This window comes from Ambystoma mexicanum, chromosome 5q (genome assembly GCF_040938575.1).
Source record: "Ambystoma mexicanum isolate Mex_15411 chromosome 5q, UKY_AmexF1_1, whole genome shotgun sequence".
NCBI classification, from domain to species: Eukaryota; Metazoa; Chordata; class Amphibia; order Caudata; family Ambystomatidae; genus Ambystoma; species Ambystoma mexicanum.
This window is the reverse complement of record NC_090933.1, coordinates 1,235,554,231-1,235,580,958: the sequence shown is the minus strand read 5'-3', so window position 1 is coordinate 1,235,580,958 and position 26,728 is coordinate 1,235,554,231. Positions and strand designations below refer to the sequence as shown.

Below are 26,728 nucleotides of genomic sequence, written 5' to 3'. Positions count from 1 at the left end.
TTAAGCCATATGGCCAGCATTTTCTCCCAAACAAGGGCATAACTTCCAAGGCTGCTCTGGGGTTGACATTGAAGCCCCCGAGTTGAAGTTGAGGGGAGGCGTTATTTTCAATTTCACACTGTTGTGTCCTGGGATCTATTGCAGCAGGCCCAACCCCAGACACAAAGTCTGACGAGCGTGTGAAATGCTTCTTCTTGGTCCATTGAACGTTTCCAAGGGGATGGCCCCCGGGGGGTAGGCAGCTCCCGTTACCAGCAAACAAATGTTCTTTGAAGCCAAGCAGGAAAACCTGTTTTGCTGGTTCTCCAGTACAGCAAATGCATCTTTCTTTTTTCTCTGAGCCAAAAAGAAAGGCTGTTGGAATAAAACATTATATTATATTTCAAGCAAAACCCCCCTTACATTTCTAGGCAAGGACAGGGCCTTATTCAACATTACACTTTTAAACAAACAGATGTCTTGTTTGCAAAAGCAACAATTTTTACACATGGTTAATTGTGCTGGGATCTCACTTTCAAATGTAGCCTTCTTACATCCATTTTTTGAATCTTTCCAAAGCCCCAGTCATGTTTCCAATGCACAAGCATCTGTCAAAATAATGATCCCTTGAAACTGACATATGCACAGAGAGCTAGGGTTTATTTTGAAGAGTTTATCTGGGATATTTTGTAGCAATAGTCAAGCATTTTTCCGTATGGCTGGGAGTAAAGTTGTTTGTGATTTCACAGATTTTTCCTGACACCGCCTGTCAATCAGTGAGAAATGCTTTCTTTAGCTGGGGCACAACCTGAATATGGCTGGGCATAGCTGGGTCTCACTGGATCAGGTCTATGTATTGTTGAACAGATGAAAAAGGGCATTAAGGTGGCATCATTTTAAATGGGAAATTCAATGGGAAATTCTGACTTAGCTGCAAAGCAGCGCTGCTTTTCATTCTCTTCTTTGGTGCACATCAGGAAACACACTGGCAGCCTTTCTTGGTGTTTTCCCAGTTCCATATCGCCCCATATGTGCTTGGCACAGACAGCACAGCCATTATTTTGGTGACAGCAAAATGCAGTTTTTAAGGCAAGGCGATAGTGCTCAACAGTGCCAGTGCAGCCATTTTGCTGGTAACTGCTGAAGTGCAAATTGGTGATGGAGGGGAATTCTGCTGGGTGGGTAAATGTACCCCAAGGGTATGGCAATGACGCTCTGCCCTGTTGTAAAGAGCTGCCGAACCGTTCCCTGCCACCTAGGGCAATGGAAATATGCCCTGTCAACAAGGAGTAATCAGAAGGACCCTGTCACACCAAAGTACGTGACCAGAATTAAAAGGCTGTACTCTGCTGCAATGAGGTTGGGCGCTTCTCGCCTACCTTATATATACAAGGCTGTTCCTTGCTACCTTAGAGCAGGGGCTGCAGCCGCATCTCTGCAGATGTTTTGGACTATGACCACCAAGATCCTTCACCAATGTCTAGTGCTGATGGGAGTTGAGTTCTAAAGCATCTATTGTGCCAAAAATGCTGCAGGTCCAGCTGCAGATGTATGGAGCTTTGTTGCGTTGACTGAGTATTTTTGGGGAACTGTTATTCATTGGCGGTGAAGTATGCCATGTTTCCAAACAGTAAGGCTGATCATAATCTAAAGTAAGACAGTGGGCCTCATTATAAGTTTGCCAGTCCAGAAACAGGGGTGCCAGTAAGGTCACTGGAACCCTTGTTTCCCGTAGCGGCAAACTCTGAGTCTGCCAGCCGTGACCGCTGTGGCTGACAGGTCTGAACCTGCCAGTCGCAGTGGCCACAGTAGGCAGACTGGTCACAGATGCACCGGCACCGTTACCAACGGTGCTGGTGCTTTCGTGTCCCTACTCCCATAGAGTCCTAAGGACTCTATGGTAATGGGGACTTACATTTTACCGATGGCTGACTTATTGGGCCACCAGACTTGGAATCTCCTGGTGGCATCGGGAAGTCAGGTGTCGGTAGAATTTTACGTGTCCCACGGCAACCAACCGGTAGAACCTGCAGGATTAACGCTGGACTTGTAATGAGGCCCACTGTGCTCTTTTCATTGTGGATACGGAGTGAATATTATAGCAATCCCACCCCCACCGTGTGGGGGTGGGGGCATACGTTGCAGGCAATCACTCGGGCCTTAGTGAGGTTTCAGGGCCATTGCTGTCCATGTATCACCCACAAGAGAGTGACAGGTATTCATACCTGCAGGGTTCCCTCTGGGGTACGAATAGCATCATTCTTTTTTTTTTTACTGAAGATGGGCTCCGAGCATACTGCGCAAGCCCAATCACCAGTAAAAAAAAGAGGGCCACCACCATAGAAAAAGAGACAACGTTCCTTTTCACTTTCTATGCTGGTAGCCGGAAATGGGGCAGAGAGCCACGACCAGAATAAAAAGCTCTGATCTAGCAGGTTAGTGGGTAGTAAGGGTGCAGGATTTCGTAGGGGGTTGAGTGGAGGGTGGGGGCATGGGGACAGAACAAGGAGGCCACGCTGCTGCCTCCCCACAATCAAGGTAGCCGCACCCGAGAGATTGGCCTCTGGTGGCTGGGAAAACTCAGGCATACACTGGCAGTTCACACCCGGGTCTCCAGCCACCTAATTGGCTGCGTGTCGTTCCTTGGGTACAAATTTATGTTCTCTTATGAGCAATGAGAGGAGCTTGTCCTAAACAGGACAGCACTGCACCCATGATTACTGATATGGTGCAGCTAGGCAGTGAGCAGCTACAACTGTTTGGCACAATTTGTACAAGACCAGAAGGCTATCCGTCTGTGACACAAACCCCTGTTTGGAGCATACACGCATCCAGATAAGTGACTCGTCATGTATGTAAGGGAAGCTTGGTTTAGTCTTCGAGCAGAAGGCAATATCAAGAGGGACATCGGATAGCGGGCAGTGACTGATCACATATGGTGAAGCGATCCACCAGAATTGATGACTGCGTCATAAGGTACTGGAAAATTGAAGTGTACAAGCAGGTATTGTGGCACTGTTGACAAAGTACCCAAGGTCACGGAATTTCCTAGGAGGACTGTTTAACTGTAACCGATTAAATGTTTCTTACCATCTAAAGAACCTTTCTCTTGATGTAAAACCTTATAAAAACTCGGATGAGTCTAGACTCGGTGGTCAATTTCTCAGGATGGGCTACTCTGATCATTACCCTACAGGTGTGGAATAATACACCTGTCTCTGCTACCTGATGTGTTAGATCGAGTTTGGATTTATTTGCAGTTCTGTCAGGGCTCATAACTAAGATGGAGAATGGGTTTTCACCTTTGGCATCATTCTCACATGACAAGAGAGTACGCTGGGAGTCCTGGGGCTTGACATAATATCAGTTCACTCCTGGCAAGAAGAGGGCTACTACGCCAAGGCTTGGACGCGGTCCCAAAAGCCAACAATCGTGACTTAACCTCTGGAAGCGGTGAATGTCCTGCTGGCGATGTCTGAATAACCTGAAGCTGAATCAGTGACTGGTGTGGTTGTTTATGTTTATTCGTTTATAACGCGCCAGAGCCCGCAGACATCATCAGGGTGCAACAGATACAACAGACAACACAAACATTGTACATATTACGTAAACAATGGCTTCTTCTGACATTGAAGTTAGAAATGAGAGCTGAACAAAGGGGGTTTTTCAATGAAGAATGTTCTTTAAACTTTGGAGAATTGGAACATGCAGGCGTCTATGAAGAAGACAATGCACGAGTCATCACGCTGACCACACCATCTGTTGCAGGAAACGGTAGGGCACTGGCATTCTGAAAGGTTCAAGGAGAACGTGTCCTATTGAAAATAATGAAACGCAGTTGGCAAGAGGGATTCAAATTATGGTGTGGCAATGTTAACAAATAACTTTTCCCTCATTTAAAATGAATCCACTTGTTCACCCTGCCTCTGAATGGATGGTTCTTGCAAAGTAATCGAGTTTAAAAATCAAGTTATCACACAGGGCAGTCATCACCGGTCAACACATGAATTGCACTTTGTTTAAGCATTGCATCCTAGGACTGTAAATCACACGATGAAATTGACCTGTGTCGGTGGATGGACCATGCTGTACGTTGTATCGTAAGCACCTTCTAAGTGCTCCTCCCTGTGCTTGCACTTCTATAAGTGACCCTCTCACAGTACAACATCAAGTCAAATAGAAGAAGTGGGATTAGGTTTCCTGGCTCTCACCCTCTTGGCTTAGCCAAGAGAAGAGGGAAAGGTGTAGTGAATGCATCAGTATTTCCCTGGGTTGATTAACACAATTTGATATAATCAGCTCCCAGGAATCAGCAGTGAGCTGATTTGTTATTGATCTCTCCCACCCATAACGCTCTCCTTTGTTTTACAAGATTACTGTCCCATCTTGAGCAGTGCAGCCAGGAATGCTACCAAGGCCAGTGGCACCAATGCGTTGATCTTCATGCTGGTTGCGCCGCTGAAAGGAAAGCCGCTGTTGGCGTCTCCGAGTAACCAGTCGTTACACAGGTCCCTGTCGCAACAGCCTTCAGTGGCGTTGGCAATCATCAGGTTTTGGTGGCCATTAATGCATGAAGAGGCGCAGTCTTTGGTCACCCAAGTGAGGGACAGAAAGCTGCCTGAAACAGAAAAAAGATGGAACGTTAGAAACTGTTCTGAGAGGCGTCTTCAAGTTGTGAATATTTCAAACTACTACTTTAAGACCTAGTGCTCGAACAATTACCTATATTCAGACCAGTTTCTCTAAAGGCCTTAATTACTAGTGTGGGCCGGATCACACTTTATTTTGAGGAAGCATGGACATTTGACTCTCCTATTTCTAGGTCGATTGCCAAGCGCTATTGTTATGGGGACTCATAGTGACAGAGAGCACTACACCAGGTAGTTTTCAGCCAAACAAAATGGCTGACAATGGTATTCCTAAATCGTCTTAACAAAAACCCTGAGAAGGAATTGGATCAGAACAGTCTCAAGGATCAATATGGGAGGAGTTTACAAACCACCTCTGAAAGTCATCCTTATTCACCAGTACACGCCAAACTAAAGCAATGAAATGGTCCAAAGTTGTATATATGTCTCATGCTTTGCACACATTTTACTGTCAGGGTGACTATTCTGACAGATGAAATGAGCACCATACCCAGTGTGCATTGCATGCTCAAAAGGAATGTAAATTTGAATTATGAATTGGTGGTCATTCTTATGCTCCCAAAAAACATTTTGTTTTTATGCAAAGGAGTCAGCATTCTATATACAGGACACCCACATTACACAACACCTAGCTGCACCCCTCAGTGCAGCACACACCTCTGACCATCCACCCACAAACCCTCCTCCTGCTACCCCCTCCCCTGTGCGTGAAGGAGGGGGAAGGGAGGATGTTCCCCAGTAAATTGTGTCCATTTCCAGTACTGCCAAAGCGCATGGTGTGTTACATGAAGACTGCCAAAGAAAATAGACTGAAAGAATGAGAGGAAACATTCCACATGCACCAAAACTCTGAATGCTGGAACACAACGTTAAGGGGATGCAATGAAAGCTGCAGAGAAGCTGTTTGATTCGCCCAAAGGCTTCCTCTGTCACTTATGCAACTTCCAAATCGAGAGATGTTGGACACTCGTTTAGAGAATTACCGACAGGGGATGCTAGTGTCTCGCATGATGAATTGTGTCTCCACAACTGCAAACGGTCCTCTTGATGAGGCAGCCGGCTGGGACAAAATTATGTTTATTACAGCCACATATGGACACCCCTGCTTGCAAAATTTCGGACACCTCTGCATCTCCTCAAACAATCTCAATATGGCATGGCTCACTAATATATCCACGTTGTAACATCCAGTCAGCTTTCCTGGATATCCACAGCAAGAATATATAAGCAACATGTGCGTATGATCACTTTTAGTGCAGATCATTTGCGCACTCGTCGGCCATTTTGAAACTCACATAACAGTTTACTATTCACCAGGATGAGGAGCCCCAGCCATTTTCTGAAAAATAACCTTTTAGTTGCTTCACCAGCTGCCTCACTGCTCTTCCTGACCCCTCCCCTTCTGCTCACTCCAGGTTGCCTGTGGGTGCACTGTAAGAAGGCTCGCACTTACCGACGGTGGTGCTACAGTAGTCCTCGTTGGAAGAGCAGTTCTTGATTGTTTTGCAGCTCATATCCGACATTGCAGCTGTGCAGGAGTAGCAGGCACGAGAGTCAGCTGAAAACGGAAACACAGAGCAGATTCGATTAGATATCTTAAGTGGCCGTGTCATACACATGGGTGTTTCTATGCGTATATTTCAGGATCACACTTTATCAGACATTATGTAAAGAAGGCCCTGTGGTTAGATTTCTGAGTTTGGAGTCTGGAAACCTGGGATCTAATCTCAGATTGGTCACTACACCAAAACATGCGTGACGTGGACACATTCTAAAACTATTGTGCATTAGTACCCAGCGACGGACAATCAGATTGTAACAATCAGACTGGCCCTCGTCCGGGTCGTTGCCGGTCTGACAAAGACTTACCTGACTGGGACGTGCGCTGTGTCCTTCGAGGAAAGGGAGAAGGGACTACGTGCAGCTCTTTTCTCCCCGTTCCAATGGCAGTCATTTTATTTGTTTATTTTTTTCAATTCACTATTCAATGGGCGCCATGGAAAGGGAGAAAGGACAATGTTTAGTCCCTTCTCCCCTATCCCTGGCAACCTTTATTTTTTTGCACAGAAACATGCACAGAAAGATTGCTCCCCGGTGCATCTACCTTTAAGCTACCTTTAAGAAAATAGGATACTGTCTGGAATGTTCCTGACACATATGTGCGTTACCCCAACACTTATATTAGGAATGTGGACTAAAGTTGCACGCACAAATGAAAGAGCACCTGCAGTTGCTGGTGGAGTAACTTTGCTGAAAATGTAGGGGGGGGCAGGTGTATTGAAGGAAAGGGTCTGGGCGGAGGAAGGGCGGATGGTGACTTTGAGGGATAACACTAAACGACTACACCGCAAGAGCCCATTGCCAACGCTCTGTTATCACTTTCATGAGACTGGCAGCGTATCTTTAAAATTCAATCAGGCCCCTACACATCTTCAGCCGGGCGTGCCAAGCACCCGGTGACCAACTTCATTCCACCCAGAACATACAAATAATGCATTATTTATCATTCATTGAGACACAAAAGTCACACATGTTTGCACACACTGACACACACACACACAAATGCACCAAGCACCTCCATTGACATACAGTGTGTGCACACAATACTTATATGTACATACACAATAACAACCTCCATTGACATACAGTGTGTGCACACAACACTTATATGTACATACACAATAACACATGGAAACAGTGGCACAAGGTCCATTGAGTAGACCAGTCTTTATCATCCCCTGAGCCCTGACATTTTGGGCTACGTTGACTTGACCTAGATGAACTATAAAACCATGGCCGAAAGGAACAGATTCACTGGGATGTCAGCAATTCCCTTAATTTTTCCATTCATTCAGAGGCCATCGGTTAATTCAGTGCAGTGGGCGACCAAGTATACTTGGTATAGATTTTTAAATGCCATATATCTCCAAACTTGGGTTCTGCACAGCACCTTATATGTGTGCGTGCTGATCGACGTTTTCTACAAAATTCTGAATGATTAAAATTATGATATGTTTTCCAGTGTTCAAATTACCCCAAGCAGTGCAGTGCCGAGTGGGAGAGGCAGAGGGGGCAAGCTGCCCCCTGTGACACTTTTAAGAGCCAGACCCGGACCTTTGTCAGTGGGACACCTCTCCCATTCAGCACCTCAAAAAGGGTGCCCAACGGGAAAGGTGTCACGCTGGCAGGACAATGTGTGCCGAGCAATTACTGCTCAGCACACTCATTGTCCTGGCAGCAGGGTGCCTTACCTGTTCCGAATGGTAGAGGTGTCCCGCTGCCAGAACAACGTCCCAAGCTCCGGGCAGCAGAGGGTCCTCACGCGTTGCTCTCTGTCAATAGAGCATTACAATATGAGCCATTAGGCACTGATGGGAGGGGTGGGGATACTATTTGCAGGGACTTTTGTCCCTTTATAAATGTGAATGGAAGGGAGTGATCAGAAGTGAGAGGGGGTGCATAATACTGCATCCTTTATGAAATAATAACTATGGCTTTAAAACCCAAGGGGGATTTTTTAGGCTTACAATAATATTGTGACTTTGCATGCAGGATGGGAAGAATAAAACTAAAGCCATACTCTCATTGCTTAACATATATCGAGTTTCAGTTCACTATATATAATATACAGTGGACACTGTTGAATGCTGCATCCATTGGTAAAGGCCAACATCTCTGGTTGGTAGCTTGTTAGTGTTTTAAAATAGTCAGTGCACATGGATGAAAGTTGTGACCACTGTCCATAACTGAAGGCCATGACTAGTACCCATGCATATGTTAAAATATATTTGGCCATGCGCACTGAGCATGGCTGAAGGCAATGCGTAATGCCAGTTACTGTTGTAATGTAATTAGTGATGTCATCAGTGATGTGATCTGTGATGTCATTATTGTGGTCATAGTCTGCGCACCTGGGAGTGTGAAGTTAAGGTGGCTTTAGCTGAATTTACAGGGTTTTGTTGCATTCAGTTCTCACCTTAATATCTCTGCAATTAGTGTTTCCCTTGAATTTCAAGGGTTTTGTCACAATGTATTGCTCACTTTAACGTCCCTGCAACTAAAGTTGTTTCCTTCAATTTCAAAGGTTTTCCTTGAAAAAAAAAAAAAAAAGAAAAAAGAAAATATATATATATATATATATATATATATATATATATATATATATATATGGAAAGAGAGGAGGAGAAGGCGAATCGCACTCCCGCAGGCACAAACATGAATGCCAGGTTCAAAAGGTTCGGAAAAAAAACAAACAGACACAGTGTAAGAATTACTGATGTCTTTAATGTTTTCATAAGGTAAAAACAAAACGCATCGTGCAAAAAGCAAGTACACGATACATAGCAGCACATAGAGGACAGAACAACAACAGGACGCCTAGGGGCAGCAGCCTGCAAACAACGCGTTTCGCGCTATACTAAGCGCTTGATCACGTACGGGGGAGAAGGTTGGACAGTGTAAATACATTTTCAATAGTGGTCCTTCAACTATGTCAATGGCAATGGCTATTACCAGTTTCAAGGGGACAGGGGCGGCCATATTGGAGGGGAGTGTGCATGTATGCTAAAACATAAAAGATTAGAGCACAGTGCTTTGCCAATGCTTTTATCCAGCAAGAAGGACCTCAAACATGTAAAAATACATATGAGGGGACTTGACAACATATCAATACAAAATGTATAAATTATTAGTGTGATAATCGCATAGCATAACAGATGTAATAAGCCACACTCGAAGTATTAAAAGGTCTCCCATATAAATGCATGGTTAGTCCAGTGACAAAGGTTATTCCCAACACTAAAAATAGACAATGCAATATAATGACAAATGAAACTAGTCAACCACAATTAGATGTAAAATCAGGTTAAAAGCAGTCGGACTGGACCTGAATGTTAAAAATTAGCAGCAGAATAATATAGCCGGCAAGATATTTTTTAGTGCAAACAGCAGAGATAGTAGCTAAAACATCAAATATCAATTATAAAGTGCAAAAGAGCAAGATAAAACAGCAAGGCACCAATATGCCTATCCAGCCTCCAAATGGTGGATATAATAAAGTGCTGGTGCATCAATCTGATGAACTGTGCAAAAATTGCAAAAATTAGCAGCTGAGTCATCAAAGTGCAAGTGCAAAACTTGATGTCAAAATATCTAAAACTGGCAAGATATTTTTTGGTGCGAACAGCAGAGATAGTAGCTAAAACATCAAATATCAATTATAAAGTGCAAAAGAGCAGGATAAAGCAGCAAGGCACCAATACGCCTATCCAGCCTCCAATTGGTGGATATTATAAAGTGCTGGTGCATCCATCTGATGAACTATGCAAAAATTGCAAAAATTAGCAGCTGAATCATCAAAGTGCAAATGCAAAACTTGATGTTAAAATATCTAAAACTGAAGGCACAAAGGTAGTATAACAGATCCAGAGCATACAGTAGACTAGAACAAAAATTTCGAAGCATTGAAGGATAATAAAAAGTAATGTCAGAAAATGAAGGGAATGAACAATATAACTAAAACAAAGGACCACATGTAAATCCCCAAGATAAGCAAGGCATAGTTGAGACAACACTCCCCCAGTTGCAAAATAATCAGCTAAAACAGACAGATGAAACCAAATAATGAGCATAAGTGCAAAAACAGAAAAAGATCAGTCAATACCTGCGACTGAACCAACAGAAATAGAGCAGGAATACAAAAATACATAAGCAATAAACATGAAAGACAAGATAACCCCAACCATGGAAAACATCGCATAAATGGCAAAGAATAAGAAATAATGAAAATACAAATTATGTATAGAAACAAAATTAGGTTCCCAGAAATGTATGCAATTCCTCATCAACATTGTGACCTCTGGGAAATTTTGTGTCAAGATCCAAAATGAATCTGGTTTCGAGTTGTCTCAGCCTCAAAGTACGATCACCACCCCTTGGATGAGGGGGTACATGTGCCACAGCGAAAAATGTTAGTAAGTTAGCATCTTTGTTGTGTGCAGATTTAAAATGCTTGGCCATAGGATATGTCGGATCAGAGTTCTTGATGGCCCTCAAATGTTGAAGAATTCTGAGTTTGAGTTTACAAGTGGTACTGCCCACATACCAGCGCCCACAAGGGCACGAAAGCACATAAACAACAAAATTTGTATCGCAGTTAATAGAATGACATATCATCTGCTGAACCTGTGTAATGGGATGCAGGAAGGATTTCTTAACAATAGCATGGGCACATGCTTTACATTTCATACATTTGGTGAATCCAGTATCAGAGGCTGGAAGCCAGGTGTTAGATCGCTGGATCTTGCCCATAGGAGGTAGAAAACTAGACACAAGTTTGTCCCTTAGAGAAGGAGCACGTTTGTAAGTCACAGTTGGACGCTTGCCCAAAATGGGTTTCAGGTCAGCATCAAGGGTAAGAACATGCCAATGTCTTGATACGATTTTACGAATGTCATTGGACGAAGTGTCAAATGTAATGATGAGTCTAGGATCATCATTTGAAGCAGTTTTGAAACCAGTATTGTAAATCAAGGTATCTCTAGACATGCCACGAGCTCGAAGATATGCCATTTCTATTGTTCGTTTTTGGTAACCTTGCTTCAAAAAGTCCATAGCTGCTTGTGCACAATAATGATCAAAACATGTGATGTTAGAGCAATTGCGACGATATCGAATAAATTCCCCATAAGGGATTGATTTTTTGCAAGGTGTCGGATGACAACTATTGGCATGAAGTGGCAAGCCAGTGTTGCTGGATTTCTTGTGTAATGCCGTACTGATACCTGAGTCATCCATCATGACAGTTACATCCAGATAAACAATTTTGGAACGACTGTGGCATTCAGTAAAACTGAGATTGACCTGGTTATTATTAATGCTTTTAACAAATGAGAGCCAGTCAGTTTCGGTGCCCTTCCAAATGACAAAAACATCGTCAATAAACCGCCACCAAGAGATAATCTGTGTCGGAAAGAAGGATAGTAATAGGTCAGAAAGGAAAGTAGCCTCCCACCACCCCATTGTGAGATTAGCATAGGATATATACTTAGGCTGGATATTTCAACAGTGTTCCTCTGTTATTAATTACTTTGTTGCAAGCAAACGGTGTGTCTGGGGAATTGATAGCTCAGCAAGTTAAGCACTCATCTCTGAGGTGTGCAGTTACAAGTTCAAACCCTAAGCATGACAATGCTTATAGCTAATGTAGTGTTATAGTATAGACTGTGTACTGTCTGATATATCTGGCCTGGATGGCTATAAAATGAGGTGCCATATAGAGATCAGTGTGGAAAGACAAGCCACCCATGGTCTGACCCCTTCCTCAGCTCATACACCCCCTCATTGCCAGGCGTTATAGAATACTGCAGTAACCACCAATGGATACACCCACCTTCCCGTGCCCCCACCCTTGGCCCCACCCACAAATAGGTGTGCACGCCTCATCTGATTTCCCGCATACTAGTTATGCCAGCACACAGCCAGGTGATTTATCGAGGCAATGCTCCCCTTTTAGAAAATGGTTCACATTTCTTGGCATAAGTTGGCAAATTTAGGCCTTTGGTGCTCAATAGTATTCTACACAAGAGAGTGTTTTAAAAAAGGCATTTTTAGTAATGTCCCAGATCTTTGCTCGCCTATTAAACATCCTTGCAGGCCCACGCTTTGCACCGCTTTCCCGGGCCTTTGTCAATAACTTATATATAATAGCAAAACATGCTATATAAGTATTATAGCAAAACATGCTATATGAGTATTAGAACATTATGTGAGTACCTGGACTTATGATGGCCAAGCCACAGGGTCATTACAAGTATGGTGGTGCGGGGGAAAAAAATAAGGCGGTAACGTACTTACGTCACTTTGCCCACAGCGCCATATTACAAGTATGCTCTGGAGAGGGGGATTTACCTCCAGCATCATACTGAAGGTAAATCCTCCCACTTTGCGCTGTAAATCAGCAACATTGGCAGGATTATCACTACAGTAAATCCACCGGCGGTAATTCTGCCAAAAAAGCACCATAGAGTCCAATGGATTCTGAAAAAATGTGATTAACTCCACCACCGCCAATTGTAATCCAGTGGTAATTACGCCAAACCGAGTGAGGGTAACATGGTGGTATCTGGGCAGACTTACCGCTCAGATATTGCCAAACTCGTAATGAGGCTAGTGATTTCATTGTATGTTTATATTGTGCTCCATGCCGAACTCCTCCAGCCTCAAAGTGCGGGACCGGGTATTGAACCCATGTTGCACGGCATCGTCCCGTTCCCAAGGCGAGCACCATACACTGTAACTATTGGCTTTGTCTCTGCTTGTTCCAACTTGTGTGCACACTTTGCGCAATTTATGCTGAATAATATTGATAATTTTGTAGCAGGCAGTATTGCCTTGCAGAACCCAACTGGCTCCAGCTTTCTCTTTCTATTAACAAATACATAGGGGGCCAACTTCATGGAATAGCGTGCATTGATCCTGCAAAGTCCCTGTGCCGACAATGGCTTTGTGTGTCCTGTGTGCAGAAAATGTTGGGCATGCTCTGTATATTCATGGAATATTTCCTGCTAAATAACCATATGTGCAAGTAGTGGCCAGAACGCCCCTGACACCACATACACCTGCCTTTCTAGCCTCCACAGCTGCAAACTCATGCACCCTGGTAATACTGTGTGGGGTCCCCCGCAACCAAGCCAGCACCCAGGCGACACTGCGTGGGGTCCCCTGTAACTGTTACCAGCACTCAGACAACATGCGTACCATTTTCCGCAACTTGGTAATTCTGTGGTCAATCTGCGTGCGAACCCCCATAAACCGCGGCTGCACCCCGCTACTCTGCATAGACACACACCCAACTCTGAACGGCACCCCGACTGCATGCATGCACGCCTAAATTCACAATCAGACCTTACCTTTGCGCTGTGATTCCTATGTGATTGGGGCCTTGCACCTGCTTTGACGTGGCAGTGTGATCAGGAGCTTTGCGTGCTGATTTCCCCGACATGATGTTGCACGGCCACATCCATGAATATGCTTGGTTTTGGGTGCTGCTGGGCATGCGATTTCCTCACGCAGGCTGTTCCTTGACATGTCCACGTCACACCTTGTTTCTCCTCATTTTGTGTGCAGTATGGGGATTATGCATGGTCCGCCCCCTATTTATATCTCTGTGCAGGCCCGACCCACACTCGAGTCTCGCACAAGGCACTCGACTGCTCGCAGAGGTGTGCCGGGCCTGTGCGGAGTCCCGGAGAAAAGTCCTGCAAAGTCAATTCCATGAATAGACGGATGGGATTTTGCACTAAGAATGGCTCGCAAAGTCCCTATTTTCCATGCAATAAATTCCAGGAATCAGGCCCAGTGTCTCAGTAGTAAGTATATCTAGGGGATGTAAAATTAATTATGAGTTGGGCGGTATACCAGCAGTAAATCCACTGGACTACCGCCCAATTGAATTACCATTACTGCCACTTTGTCTGGCAGAACTATCGCCGGATTACAAGTGTCAGTGGTGGTGTAAATCCCCATTTTCTTTTAGTCCATTGGACTCAATGCAGCTTTTTTGTCGGAATGACCGCGGCAGAATGACCGCTGCAGTTATTCTGCCAATTATTCAGCGGTGAGTAGGAGAATTTACCTCCAGGACTTTTCTAGAGGTAAATCCTCCACTGCAGGCCCGACCTCATAATTTGGCATAGTGGTAAAGTTGGTGGTAATGGATTTACCACCAATTTTACCACTTAACGCCATACTTGTAATGAGGCCCACCATATGTATTATTTTACTTTAATCTTTCGAGGGTTTCTGTATCACAGTAAACACCAACGGCTTATCGCTTCTTTTTTTTTTTCTTTAAAGTTTTATTTAGATTTGCTCATTGGCAACATATAAACAAGAGCATTAGAAAATCGCACATCACATATACAATTAATAATTCAGTCGTAAGTCTGGCTGTCTGTTAGACAGGAAGGGTGACTTTCTCTGTCCTCACCCAACAACATCGTGGCCTCGCCGTGGTCTTTTAGGTATCGGCGGAAGTCCACCAAAATGTCGCTGGGCTCGCTCCTTGCGTGGACTAGTGACCCATACGTTTCCTCCATATCAATGGCCCACAGTAATCCTGCATCCATGTGTCCACCGACGGTGGTCGATTGTGTGTCCAGTTCATAAGGATGTGGCGACGTGGTCTTTTAGGCATCCGCGGAAGTCCACCAAAATTTGCCTGGGCTCGCTCCTTGCGTGGACTAGTGACCCATACGTTTCCAACCATATCGTTATCCCACAGTACATCCTGCATCCATGTGCCCACCGAAGGGGGTCGATTGTATGTCCAGTTCATAAGGTTGTGGCACTTGGCCAATAGTAAGCCAAGATTCAGAAATATTCGTGTCTCGTTTATTGCTTCTTAGTGCTATGGGGGAGGTGAGGAGCCGGAGAAGGGGAAACATTTAATGTTTGTGTACAATGCAGGACAGGCGATTGTTAAGTGCTTTTCTGAACTCCAACCGGGCCAGTGCAAGTCAGAGTTGCAGAGGAAGAGATTCTCGGAGGGAGTAGAGTAGCAATGCCATTAAAGTAGACGGTGACCTGGCATATATGTTTGCGTTCTTCTCAGGATGCTAAGGGGTGAATAGACGCTCTGTGGTCCACCCGTGACCCCATAAATCATCAAAGTCAAGTTTGGACACTTGGGAGCCAAATACAAGAAACATAAAAGGGTGCTTGCACATCTACCATCAAATCACCATGTGGTCCAGGAACAGAACTCTGGAGATGAGTGAACATCTAAACTAACCACCCTGGCCCCATCCATGAGCCTCATGCAATAAAGTGGTCAATTTCGTTATTATTATTATTATTATTGTATTTATTGAGTGTGGACCTGCAACAGAGCACTTCACAGAGGTATGCAACAGTACAGATGCATAACAGAGCACTTTACAGAGGTATGCAACAGTACAGATGCATAACGGAGCACTTAACAGAGGTATGCAACAGTGCAGATGCATAACAGAGCACTTTACAGAGGTATGCAACAGTACAGATGCATAACAGAGCACTTTACAGAGGTATGCAACAGTACAGATGCATAACAGAGCACTTTACAGAGGTATGCAACAGTACAGATGCATAACGGAGCACTTAACAGAGGTATGCAACAGTGCAGATGCATAACAGAGCACTTCACAGAGGTATGCAACAGTACAGATGCATAACAGAGCACTTTACAGAGGTATGCAACAGTACAGATGCATAACGGAGCGCTTTACAGAGTTAACCAAACAAATTTACAGCGGGGTAGGATACAGAGGGACACAGATGACAAAAGAAATAAAAGGAAAAGAAGGCATAGGGCGTCGGCCGTTTCTTCTTAAATTCACTTAGTAGACAACCCTTCTATATTGTTTACGATTTTAGATTTTTAACAAACGTGATCATAACTCATTATTCCAGTCTTTGAAAAAGAAGGTTTGGTTGCATATACATTAAGAATAATAAAAAGGAGTATTGTCGTTACTCTCTGATTCGAATTATTAGTTTCTACCCGGCCAAAGTTATCCGTGCCATGGTTTAGGGTCCGAAATGCTGGCATTTGGATAGTTCGTATTTTCTTATTTGACTGGAAGCAATTGTATGAAAGACGGTTTGGTCACTGCCGAAGTGAATCCCAGTAGCCCTTACTAGGTTTGAGCTGGGTCTTACCTTGTTGGGGGCTGCGGTTAGATGGAATAAGCTCATTTTGTACCGTACATTTGATCTTGCCCTTCAAATGCTATGTTAGAAGTTGTGAAGGCCTGTTTATCTTCTAGAGCATGTAATCATTAGAGAGAATTGGTGCATAAGTGCAACAGTGCACTGAAGGATCTTGGGTATCCCTTTCCGTATTCAGAGATAGAATAGGTTGTTGGATTCTTGGAGCCCACCCCCCCATCCATTCACTTTCTAAATATAAACTTTATAAACAGGCATATATATAGGAATCTTAGGAGGGTAGGAACTCTTCTGGATCATTCACAGTGATGTCACTTTCTTAAGATTCCGTTTGACTACGCTCCCTAAAAGGGAGATTCAGTATATGCATTCTAGGATAGCTCCTGAATTAAGATCATGCAGATTTTACAAACGAAGGGGCCAATAAGAATCTTCGCAACACCTCTTTACACATAGTGACACACCCTTCAGTTAAGAATTGTCCACCTAGCCACATTTGTAACCGATATTGATTTTATATATTCAGATTACTTTTGGCATAGGTTGCTCAATCGTTCTGTAATCTCATTAACAATTACTGTGATCAAAATGATTAACATAATATTAGAAATAACAGTAAAAAGTGTATAAGGTACATAAGGAATGCACTTTAGCATGGACAGTACTATTAAGTTAAATGTTTTAACTATCATTGGTATTAGACAGCATGCTGCGGTGTGTATAATTGTCTTATTCTATGCATACATGTGTAATTTGTAATATTTCAAACCATAACACAATGAAAACATTTAAAAAAAAACACTTAAACAAATGCCCCTTGAAGCCATTGCTTTGGAGCATGGGTCTACAACCTTTGGACCATCAGATGTTTTACACCAACTCCAAACAGCCCTTTCCAGTATGGCCACTGGCGAGGGATCGTGGGAGTTGTAGTCTAAAGCATTTGTAGAGCCACAGGTTGCAGAGCCCTGCTTTAGAGGATAACACAAACAAGAAGGGAGTAGCAGACCGCTTGCTACAGATTCATGATAATAGAGGGTGAGGGGTGTGATTCTGCGTGGAATTGATTCCAAGATTTTAATCTTAGAGTCTCCAGGTGGAGTAGAACGTATCCGTGTCAGATGTGCATCATGCTGTGAAAAAGTAGGTGTGGGCAGACGGGTACATGGAACTCTTGCAGGCGTAACGCACTGATGAACAGAGGATTGTGGATACGACTTTCTTGCTCAGCACTTACTGTTGGATCATTTCTTCCGTTTTACCATGGACCAGAATACGTATTCACCAGCAAAGTGTACCCGATGTGCACCACATATTACCTTTACCCCCCCCCAGCACTATCTGAAATGTTGTCAGTCGTATCACGATAGTCGCTTGGTTTGTTCCTCTCCCTCCTTTCGCCTCCCCTTCACCCTCACCTCTCGTAAATCTCCGGCTCTACCAGAAAGGTCATCAGGCCTAGTACGGTAGTCGATTGTCTGTTCCCATTTCCCTCCCACACCCTCCTGTGTCTCAGCTCTTGCACTATCTGAAATCCGCCTGGCCGAGTATGATATTTCATTTCACATTCTTTGTGTTCATGGCCTTGGCCTTGTAAGAATGTCATTGTATTTTCCCTTGTTCCCTCCCTTGCCTTGAAGTGTTTTGAAACACATTGTGTTTAGGCGCTATATAAATAAACTATCATATCATAACAATGCAAACACATTCCTACAACTTAACTCCATTAAGAGATTATCTGCATCACTATAGCACTCCCCATATCCAATGTTCTTATCATGCATGTCTTGGGCCCACGTTTAAGGAGGAGGAAGAAAAGTTTGGTAAACCTGAAACATATGAATGAGAAAGAAGAGTTGAGCAAATGTGGATTGAGGGTACCTGCATAGGTGTATGGAGAGATCTCTCTCTGGCGCTCTTACGGAAGCCCTTCTTGAAAATGTGTGGTCCTTAGCATCCAGGATTTCCCTACAGCTTCCTATATTTTAGAATATGCTTGACCCACCCTCTTTTGTTCAACCCATTATTAAATGTACTTATTAACAGGTGTAAAGTTATTCTATAAAGAGATACCACTGTGCTTTATGAAAAACAGTGGACAACTGTGATCAAATCTTTCCTTCACAGAAGTCCTGAGCAACTCACTATTATTTGGTGAAGTCCCAGCATTACTAAAGCTTGCTTATATAAACAGGCAGTCCTTTTAGGTGTCTCCAACTGGAGGATCATCTCAGATGTACCATTTCTGGCCAAAATGCTTAAAAGGGTGGATGCTCAGAAACTTCAGACTTTTGAAAAATCTATTTCCCTTGTAGACTCCATACGGGAGGGATACCCCAATGCAGGAAATAGAGGCAGTAGTGACCTCTATTATTGATGCACTTGAGTTGTTTGAGGGTGGAGTCAAGGCCCTGGTCTCATGAGGGTGTTCAGTGACCTTTGAAACCATCAGCTGTATCATCTTTCTCTCTGGCTTAAATTACTTTAGTATCACAGGCTCAGCCATGGAGTGGGTAAGATCGTTCTTGCAGCTAACACAGCAGAAGAGTTGTCTAAAATGTTTACATCTCGGACTTAGACAGCGAACTGTGGATTGCCTCATTGCCATTCCCTGTGATTTTAATGTCTACCTTAAATGAATACAAAAGTTTGATGTACAAAATAAACAACTGTTCTGACAATACTCAACTCATTTTTAAGCAGTAAAGATCTGTATCCTCCCAGATGATCTAGCATCCCACATTATTTTCCCTGCATGCCTTCACGTAATCATATTTGTGACTGCCATCTCAAGTCATACAGACTTCGTCACACATTCTACCTATTTCCCTGAAAGCCCAGAAACCATCAGCTCTCAGTTTATCCCTCCATGTACCCAGACGTTTCTGGTCATCAGAAAACAAGCCCTGGTGCTCCCAGGGAAATTCCACTTTACATCTAAGAACCCAATCTGGCCATAAAAATCTAACAAATGGATTTCCATTCTGTTCCCACTTTCAGCCCTTTGTGATGTTATCACAACTGCCCATATGCGGTTTGCTTCCTTCTGAAGAGCTGAATGAATGAGGTCATGGACGGGACCTCAGTCATCCAGCTCTTCAAACCAGGCAAATAACCCATTCATGCAAATCCAGGGACTCTGCAGCCTACTAACTATCCAAGTAGGTGAAACCTGCATTCTGTGATGTCTTCTTGTACCCACAATGAACCCATATTTCCCAGTTCCCCAAATGTATTTGGAATCTAAACCATTTACGAATTCCCACGTTAGTTTCCCCTACAATGAACTTCTCTATTGAATGTATAAAGGTCCCCACTACGAACTTCCTAGTGCTACAAGTTGCACATTACATTGTATCCAGGCTACGGCTACTCATGTTGCTGCCTACTATAACTCTCAAATGTATCCAACTAAAACACAAAGTACCACTCATTTCAATTGTTCTAAGTGCATTGAACATAAATTTTAGTTGCAACATCACATCTAACCGAGCCACACCAAATCCTAGTACAATTTACGTGATGTGAACCTCTTTTCCGTGTTGGGACCTAAAATGTCTACCCTCAACACACAGACAGCGGTCAATCTTGAAAGGATGATCCCTACATTAGCCATGGCAGTGTGCCAACATGCACACAGGATGTGGGCAATCTTGAAAGGATGATCCTAGGTCAGTCCTGGCAATGTGCCATCACGCACACAGGCATTGGGCAATCTTGAAAGGAGGATGCAGAAATTAGCCCTGGCAGTGTGCCATCATGCACACAAGCAGTGGCTATCTTGAAAGGATGATCCCTAAATTAGCCCTGACAATGTGCCGTCGTTTACACAGGCGGTGGCTAATCTTGAAAGAATGATCTTAGGTCAGTCCTGGCAATGTGCCATCATGCACACAGGCAGTGGGCAATGGTAGTGTGCCATCATGCACACAGGCAGTGGGCAATCTAGAAAGGATGATCCCTAAATGAGTCCTGGCAATATGCCGTTGTGCACATAGGTTGTGGGCAATCTTGAAAGGATGATCTTAGGTCAGTCGTGGCAATGTACCATAACACACACAGGCAGTGGGCAATCTTGAAAGGATGATCCCTAAATTTGCCCTGCCAGTGTGACATCATGCACACAGGTTGTGGGCAGGGCTATTGCTAGGTCTGGAAAAGATTAGGGGCTAAGCTAATGTCGGGACTGGTGGGACTCGGGGCTCGCTAGCATTTTTGTTGTAGCACCTGAGCTTCTATACGGGGCTACAACCAAAAGACCCGGGACAATAGCCCCTTCAGCCCCCCTCCCCCTAGCAACGCCTCTGGTTGTGGGTATCTTGAAAGGCTGATCCCTAAATTAGGCAAACCCATTTAGTTTTGGAAGCTTTCTGGACAGCACACAGCCGTTCATTGGGCAATTCTCTTACAGCAGAGGCAGATTGCCGCAGTACTCACCCGCCGCATTATGGAATGATCTAAACACCTATCCCACAATGCAGTAGATTTACGATATAAACATACAACCCTAACCGTGCAAGTATTTCACTGCATCGTCACTAAACTTAGCAAATAGAAAATCTTCTATAAAGCCCATCTGCGAAATATTCACAAAAGATCCGATTCACAAAAAGTCCTGTTTTCCCTGAGTACATTATGCCTGCCATATGTCACGGATAACGCCTGCCATATGTTACGCAAGATGCCTGCCATGTGTTACGCAAGATGCTGGTAATTTCAATCTGAAAACAGGAATCACAAAGATGAGAATTGAATGTTGTCATAAGATTCGTCAGGTTGAGAAATGGTATATCTAGTGCCCGACTCACTAACACAACATACGCCATCTTCATTGGTAGGTCCACCTGGGAGCAAATTGCGCCTGAGCAGTATTAGGTGAAACAACCAATTGTATTCACCAATTAAAAGACACTTTCTTTCAGCCTCAGCAAAGTATTTTTCCGTGGCCTATATCTGTGTTCTCCTCCCATCCCGCTAATGTGTATGCCAACCTTGTAGAGAGGCCTGACTTCTCGGTCTAATCGAAGCCAAAGGAAATATGTTTTTTGCAGAGAAAAGTCCATTTTGATGAATACTTTCTAAATTACTACTTTGCGGGTGTGTACGTTTCAAGTACCACATATCTTGACAAAGTGGCGAATTCACTGACTCACCCTTGACTCACTCATTCCAGGTGATTGGCTGCACTGACGTAGATGCGTGCAGCTGGCATCCGTTTCTGATACAGGTTGCCTCAGGATGTGAAATGCGCAACACGTTTTCTAGTCACGACTCATCTGCAGGCTCACCTGTCAGCTTCTTCCCGGCCTGCGGCAGTTTTGTACCTGAACATAGCAGCGCTCTCAAGGCATCCAGTCTTGCTTTGCTTGGAATTATGGGGCGTGTAGTTTTCCTCTAGGGGGTACCAGATGACTGGACGGAGGACATGTCGGTGTCTTGTAGCCAGTCCGGAGATATGGCAACCAGCAGTCTTTGCACACTAGTTCCTAAGTCCATCGACATTGACGGGATGAGGAGTGGGCCATACAGGGAGAGCAGCGCGAGGACAAGGACAACTTGGGAGCCGAGATGCCCAACAACTCCATCTATCGTAGACAAGTATTGGCAATGCCAACAGTTTGGGTTTTTGTGTAGGTATAGCATTTTCCAGGCACTGGCGTAGTGGTATAAACTGCCCAGCAATGGTAGTATCTGCAAAATGGTGGCGGTGCCTGGGCATATAATAGAAAGGCCTGTACTTATACACAACACAAAACTGTTGGCTTTGACAATGCTTTTTTTAACAAGATGGCAGTGAAAGACTTGCATACAGCTCCTCCATCGAGTGGCTAAAGGCGACCTGGTTAAGGCATTTTTATTAGACAAGGAGCAGGTGTACAGTCCAATGAAATGATTAACTCTCAGAAGACTGCTTTGAAAAAAAGCACTGGGAGGCACTTCGAGAACAGAGTGTCATGGCAAGGCTTGATAAAGTTAGCTCAAAGAGATCCCAGGAGGATGTGCTCTGGGTGGGGTTGGGCAGAAGTGGGTGGGAATGGACCTACGGATTACCATGGCCATGGGCAGTCAATGGGTGGGTAAATAACGAAACACCACCTTCAAGCTGTGTGTCCCTCCTCGTATGCCATTTGTCCCAAGCTGTACTCTAATGCTTTAGTTTCGACTATGCCTAATAGAAAAATCAATAAACGGGGGCGAGGGGGCAGCCACAGATGTCCCCGTCATGGCCATATCGGCTTGCTCCTTTTTGCATCCTAGGTGTGCAAAACCACCACCGCACCACCACAACGAGACGGCCCATAAGGAACCAACAACCACCCCATCCACAGGGATACAGCTCAAACGGAATCAGAAGTACCTGAATCAGGATACAGACCCCACCAATCCCAACCCTCAATTTTCTGCATACTCAACCCACACAAAACTCACGCAACCATTTCTCTCCCAGCAATCCACACGCACTTCACCACACATTGATCAACAACACATAAAAAGAACCAACAGCACATGAGGTCTCGCCCTATCCGATACTTGCACCAAAGCCCAGCACTGGGTGTATACCGAGCTGAAGCCGCCAACAGCACACCACCTCTCCCACTCCCCTCCTCCCAACTAACCCTACCCGCCCTCCTTCCTGTTTACAGATCTGCCAGAGCGCCTGGGGATGAATTCCATTGGTGAGGGTGCGCTATATAAGTACCTTTAACCTAACATAACAGGTGTCTTCAGGCATCTGGCAGCCAAAATGTACTCAACGTACCACCCACCACAACAATTCCCAAAAGTCTGCCTACACTAGAATGACAAACCATGGATGGCTTTTTTTCCGCGCGGCGTGAGCTCTGCTTGGTCCCGTGTGGTCGTGTGTGGAGTGGGTTTGCCCCCCCCCCCCCGTTTCTCTGCTTGTGATTCACCCACTGCAGCTGTGGCGCAGGGCTACGCAGATGGGAGGGGGCGCTGGCTTCTCATAGCAGAATAAAGGCAGGATATTTCCAAGGCAAATGCCTAATTCACAGAAGAGTTTTCTAATTGCAAAACCCCACTGGAAAACGCTCTGTGAATAAGGACTCATGGTTGCATGCATGTAAAGTTCTGCGTACGATGTTATGTGCATTGGCCCATACGTTATTTGGCATCGTGCTGCGCAAACAGTGGTAGTTGATAAATGGTGGCATTTACTGGAGGATAATTCACACCTACTGGGCTGTAGCACTCCTGGGAAACCCGTGCACTCGCCGAGGCTCGTTGTACCGTAGAACGAGACCTTGCCATGCCAGCTGTAAATCACTCACTTAGACTAACTCGCGACATCTCTCCTTTGAAGTCGCTGGAAGTGCTTTTACATGAAAAATAAATAAATAAATCACAGTTTGATACAGCACGTTCCTTGTGCGCCCCTCTGCATCCCCCTCCTCCTACTCTATCCATGGTCCTAAAGTTCCCCAAAGTAGGCCTGTTGGCACTATATACCAACGACTACACAGACACACACAATAAATACAAATGAAAACATAGAAATGCTAAATTCAAATAATAAATATATATTATCACTTGAAGGAGGCCAGGGGAAGGCAGCTGTGCCCACGTGTGTCTGCCTAGCGCAGAGAAGCCTTACCTAGCCCGACGCACAGGGCAGCACCCACGAGTGTGAGGAGCAAAGTCTTCATTTTGTCAGAGGCCCGGAGTCTATACGAGCCCTGCACGCGGCCCTTATTTATACACTTAGTATCGTCTGGCGGCGCTCCTTGCAGCCGAGGGGTACAGCCGGACCGGAGCAGCTGGACCAGAGCAGCCGGTTTCTGGGCTCTGACGTGTGCCTGTCAAACACGAGCTCAGGTGCCTTGTTCAAGCCAAGAACTGAGCACACCGCACGGCCCCCATCACCGACTTAAGGGGCCTGGTGCATAAAGTGTTATTCAAATAGTGTGCCCCATTGAAAAACACGTTTTCAATTTTGCCCCCGAGTGCTTCTCCTGCTCCAGTGACACCGTCTGCGGATATAATGTGCATAGGTTGGTACTGGTAGCCAACCCTTCTTATAGTCCAAGGAATGTGCTCTCGTGCCAAAGCTAAAACCTGGATCCAAATGTAAACAGTACAATAGTCAGGCCTTGTCAGCACCCGAGGCGAGTCAACAAAATGTGCCCCCCCACGCCCTAGGGACACCCCCTACCCGGATCCCTGCAGTGGGGGAGGGGGAAATGGAGGGGGAGGCTGGGGCGCAACATTTTAGTTGCTGTGCTAAATAGAGCACCACCACCCCCGCTCCCCCCCCCTCACCTGCAAAACCAGCAGGGCCGCTCTATTTAATGAAGTGCCTAACTCCCATGCAGGAGTGGGGGGTTAATCACTTCAATAGAGCGCAGCTGTCACACCAGCATCTGTGCCCTATTGTAATAAAAAGCACCAGGCTCACCTGCTGGCGCGCCCAGCATCGGCAGCAAGCCAGGGCGCTTTTCATTATAAAAGGGTACCTGCCACGCCTTTCCCCACCAAGTAGCCCTTGATAGACTCCCCGAGCTGGCGTGGCAGGCGGGCTTATGTGGCTCTCTGGGCAGTCGCCCGGTTGACCCTGGCCGAAAGCCGGCCCTGGCGCTAGTAAATAAGTGTTGCACGCTGGCACAGTTGGCTCTGGGCCAATCCTGGCACAGCATGAACCTGGCACTGACACTCCAAGGAAAACATATTTATGTTTATCTGCTTTTATACTGCCCCCCAGCCACCACCATAACAGTTTCAGGGAGCCTAGGCTTGTAGATAGGGTGGCATTGATAGAAGCATATTACTATAATATAACATATTAAAAATATAGTACTACATTGTATTTATGTGCTATTTTGCAAGTCAGGCTGCATCCTAGAGTTTAACATTGCACATGGTGGATTTCCTGAAAGTAGCATCAGTTGACATATAGACCTCCCGTCAAGGCCCTTTTTAGTTTTAGCTATAAGGTGGTGCTAAGCTTAAACTATTCCATTAGAGTACAGATGGGAGAGAAATGCTATATAAGGAGGGACACACAGCTTGTAGGTGTTGTTTGGTTATTTAGCCACTCATTGCCTGCCCATAGTCATGCTAATCCCTATGGCCATTCCCACCCACGTCCTGCCCCTTGCCACCAAGAGCACATCGTCCTGGGACCTCTTTCTGCTAACATTATCAAGCTTTACCATCAAATGTTGCACTGGAAGTGTCTGCTAGTGCTTTTTAAAGCAGTTTTATGAGGGTTCATGTCTTATTTGGAGCTGTAAATGAGGTACCAGTGTTATAAAAAAAGCCTTGAACAGGTCTGCCTGGTCTTTCAATTTATAAGCACTGTGCATATCTTTCAATGAAGTCCTGCAAAAATCAAGTATTGGCAAAGCCAACAGCTTTGTCTTGTGTAGAAGTGCTAGGCATTTTCCAGGAAATGCTATGATATACCCAAGTACACACACCATTTTGCAGCTGCTGTCATCAATGGGCAGTTAGTACCACAATGGCAGTGCCTGGCAAGTTCCTTTCCCATGCCTGCAGAAAAGGCCAAACTGTGGGCATTGCCAATGCTTGTTTTCTGTTTATCTGTGCAGTGATTTGATTTGGGCTCACATTTGGCAACACATATATCCCATCATTGACAAAGCCAACAGATTTGGCTGTTGTGTCGTGAAAACATGTTCTAAGTTCATGCACAGAGACTCTCTTAGGCACTCGGGGCTCTGGCTAGGGGAAAGCAGAGAGAAACTGGACAGAGGGTGACAGGATTGATGAATGAATGAGTCAGAGGTAGGCTGTGAGGATGAATGATCATGAAGATAGTTACAGGCTGGAGAAAGGAATAAAAGATTCTGAAGATGGCTGAATGAACACTAGTGAAGGGTGTTTGCTAGTGTGAGGCTGTATGGAAGGGTAAATGCATACATGTCATATGGATGAATGGTTTATTGGATAAACAGGTAGGAATGGCTACATGCGTGGGTGATGTGTGAAACAAGGATAATGTGGCCAAGATGAATTAGTGAGTTTGATGACAGAAGTGTGATGTCCACAATAAGGGAATGGCTCGTGGCCCTCCTATTGTTTATCATGCTACGGTGTGGGTTGTAAACAAAGGCCCCAAACCAACGGAAATGAAGGGCCATGTTGAAATGCCCTACCTGTCATTACCAAAGGAAAAGCAGCATTATAATTCACAAAGGCAGAAGAAATTAAAAGGTCCCTTTCACATGAAAAACAGGATTTTTAAACACTGACACCAAAACTGCTTTGCATGTGTGTCTGGAAGTTAAAGCAAGACATGAGAAAAATGTGCCCCAGCCAAAATAAATATGTCATGGAAAAGACATGGGCCCTCATTACGACCCTGGCGGAGGACCATGGTGCAATTTGCACCATGGTCCATGGCGCTAAGC

At 44.8% G+C, this 26,728-nt stretch overlaps 1 protein-coding gene across 1 annotated transcript; it reads right to left on the bottom strand.

Annotated features, from left to right (window-relative positions):
- Nucleotides 1-3,482: 3,482 nt before the first annotated feature.
- On the bottom strand, nt 3,483-24,150 carry LOC138497965 (lymphocyte antigen 6E-like). Its single transcript, XM_069621740.1, has 3 exons — nt 23,953-24,150; nt 6,082-6,186; nt 3,483-4,597 (listed from the first exon to the last, which is right to left on the bottom strand). Exons 1-3 carry the CDS (start codon nt 24,002-24,004, stop codon nt 4,353-4,355), a joined length of 402 nt encoding a protein of 133 aa, XP_069477841.1. The 5' UTR covers nt 24,005-24,150; the 3' UTR covers nt 3,483-4,352.
- Between the last annotated feature and the right edge of the window lie 2,578 nt (nt 24,151-26,728).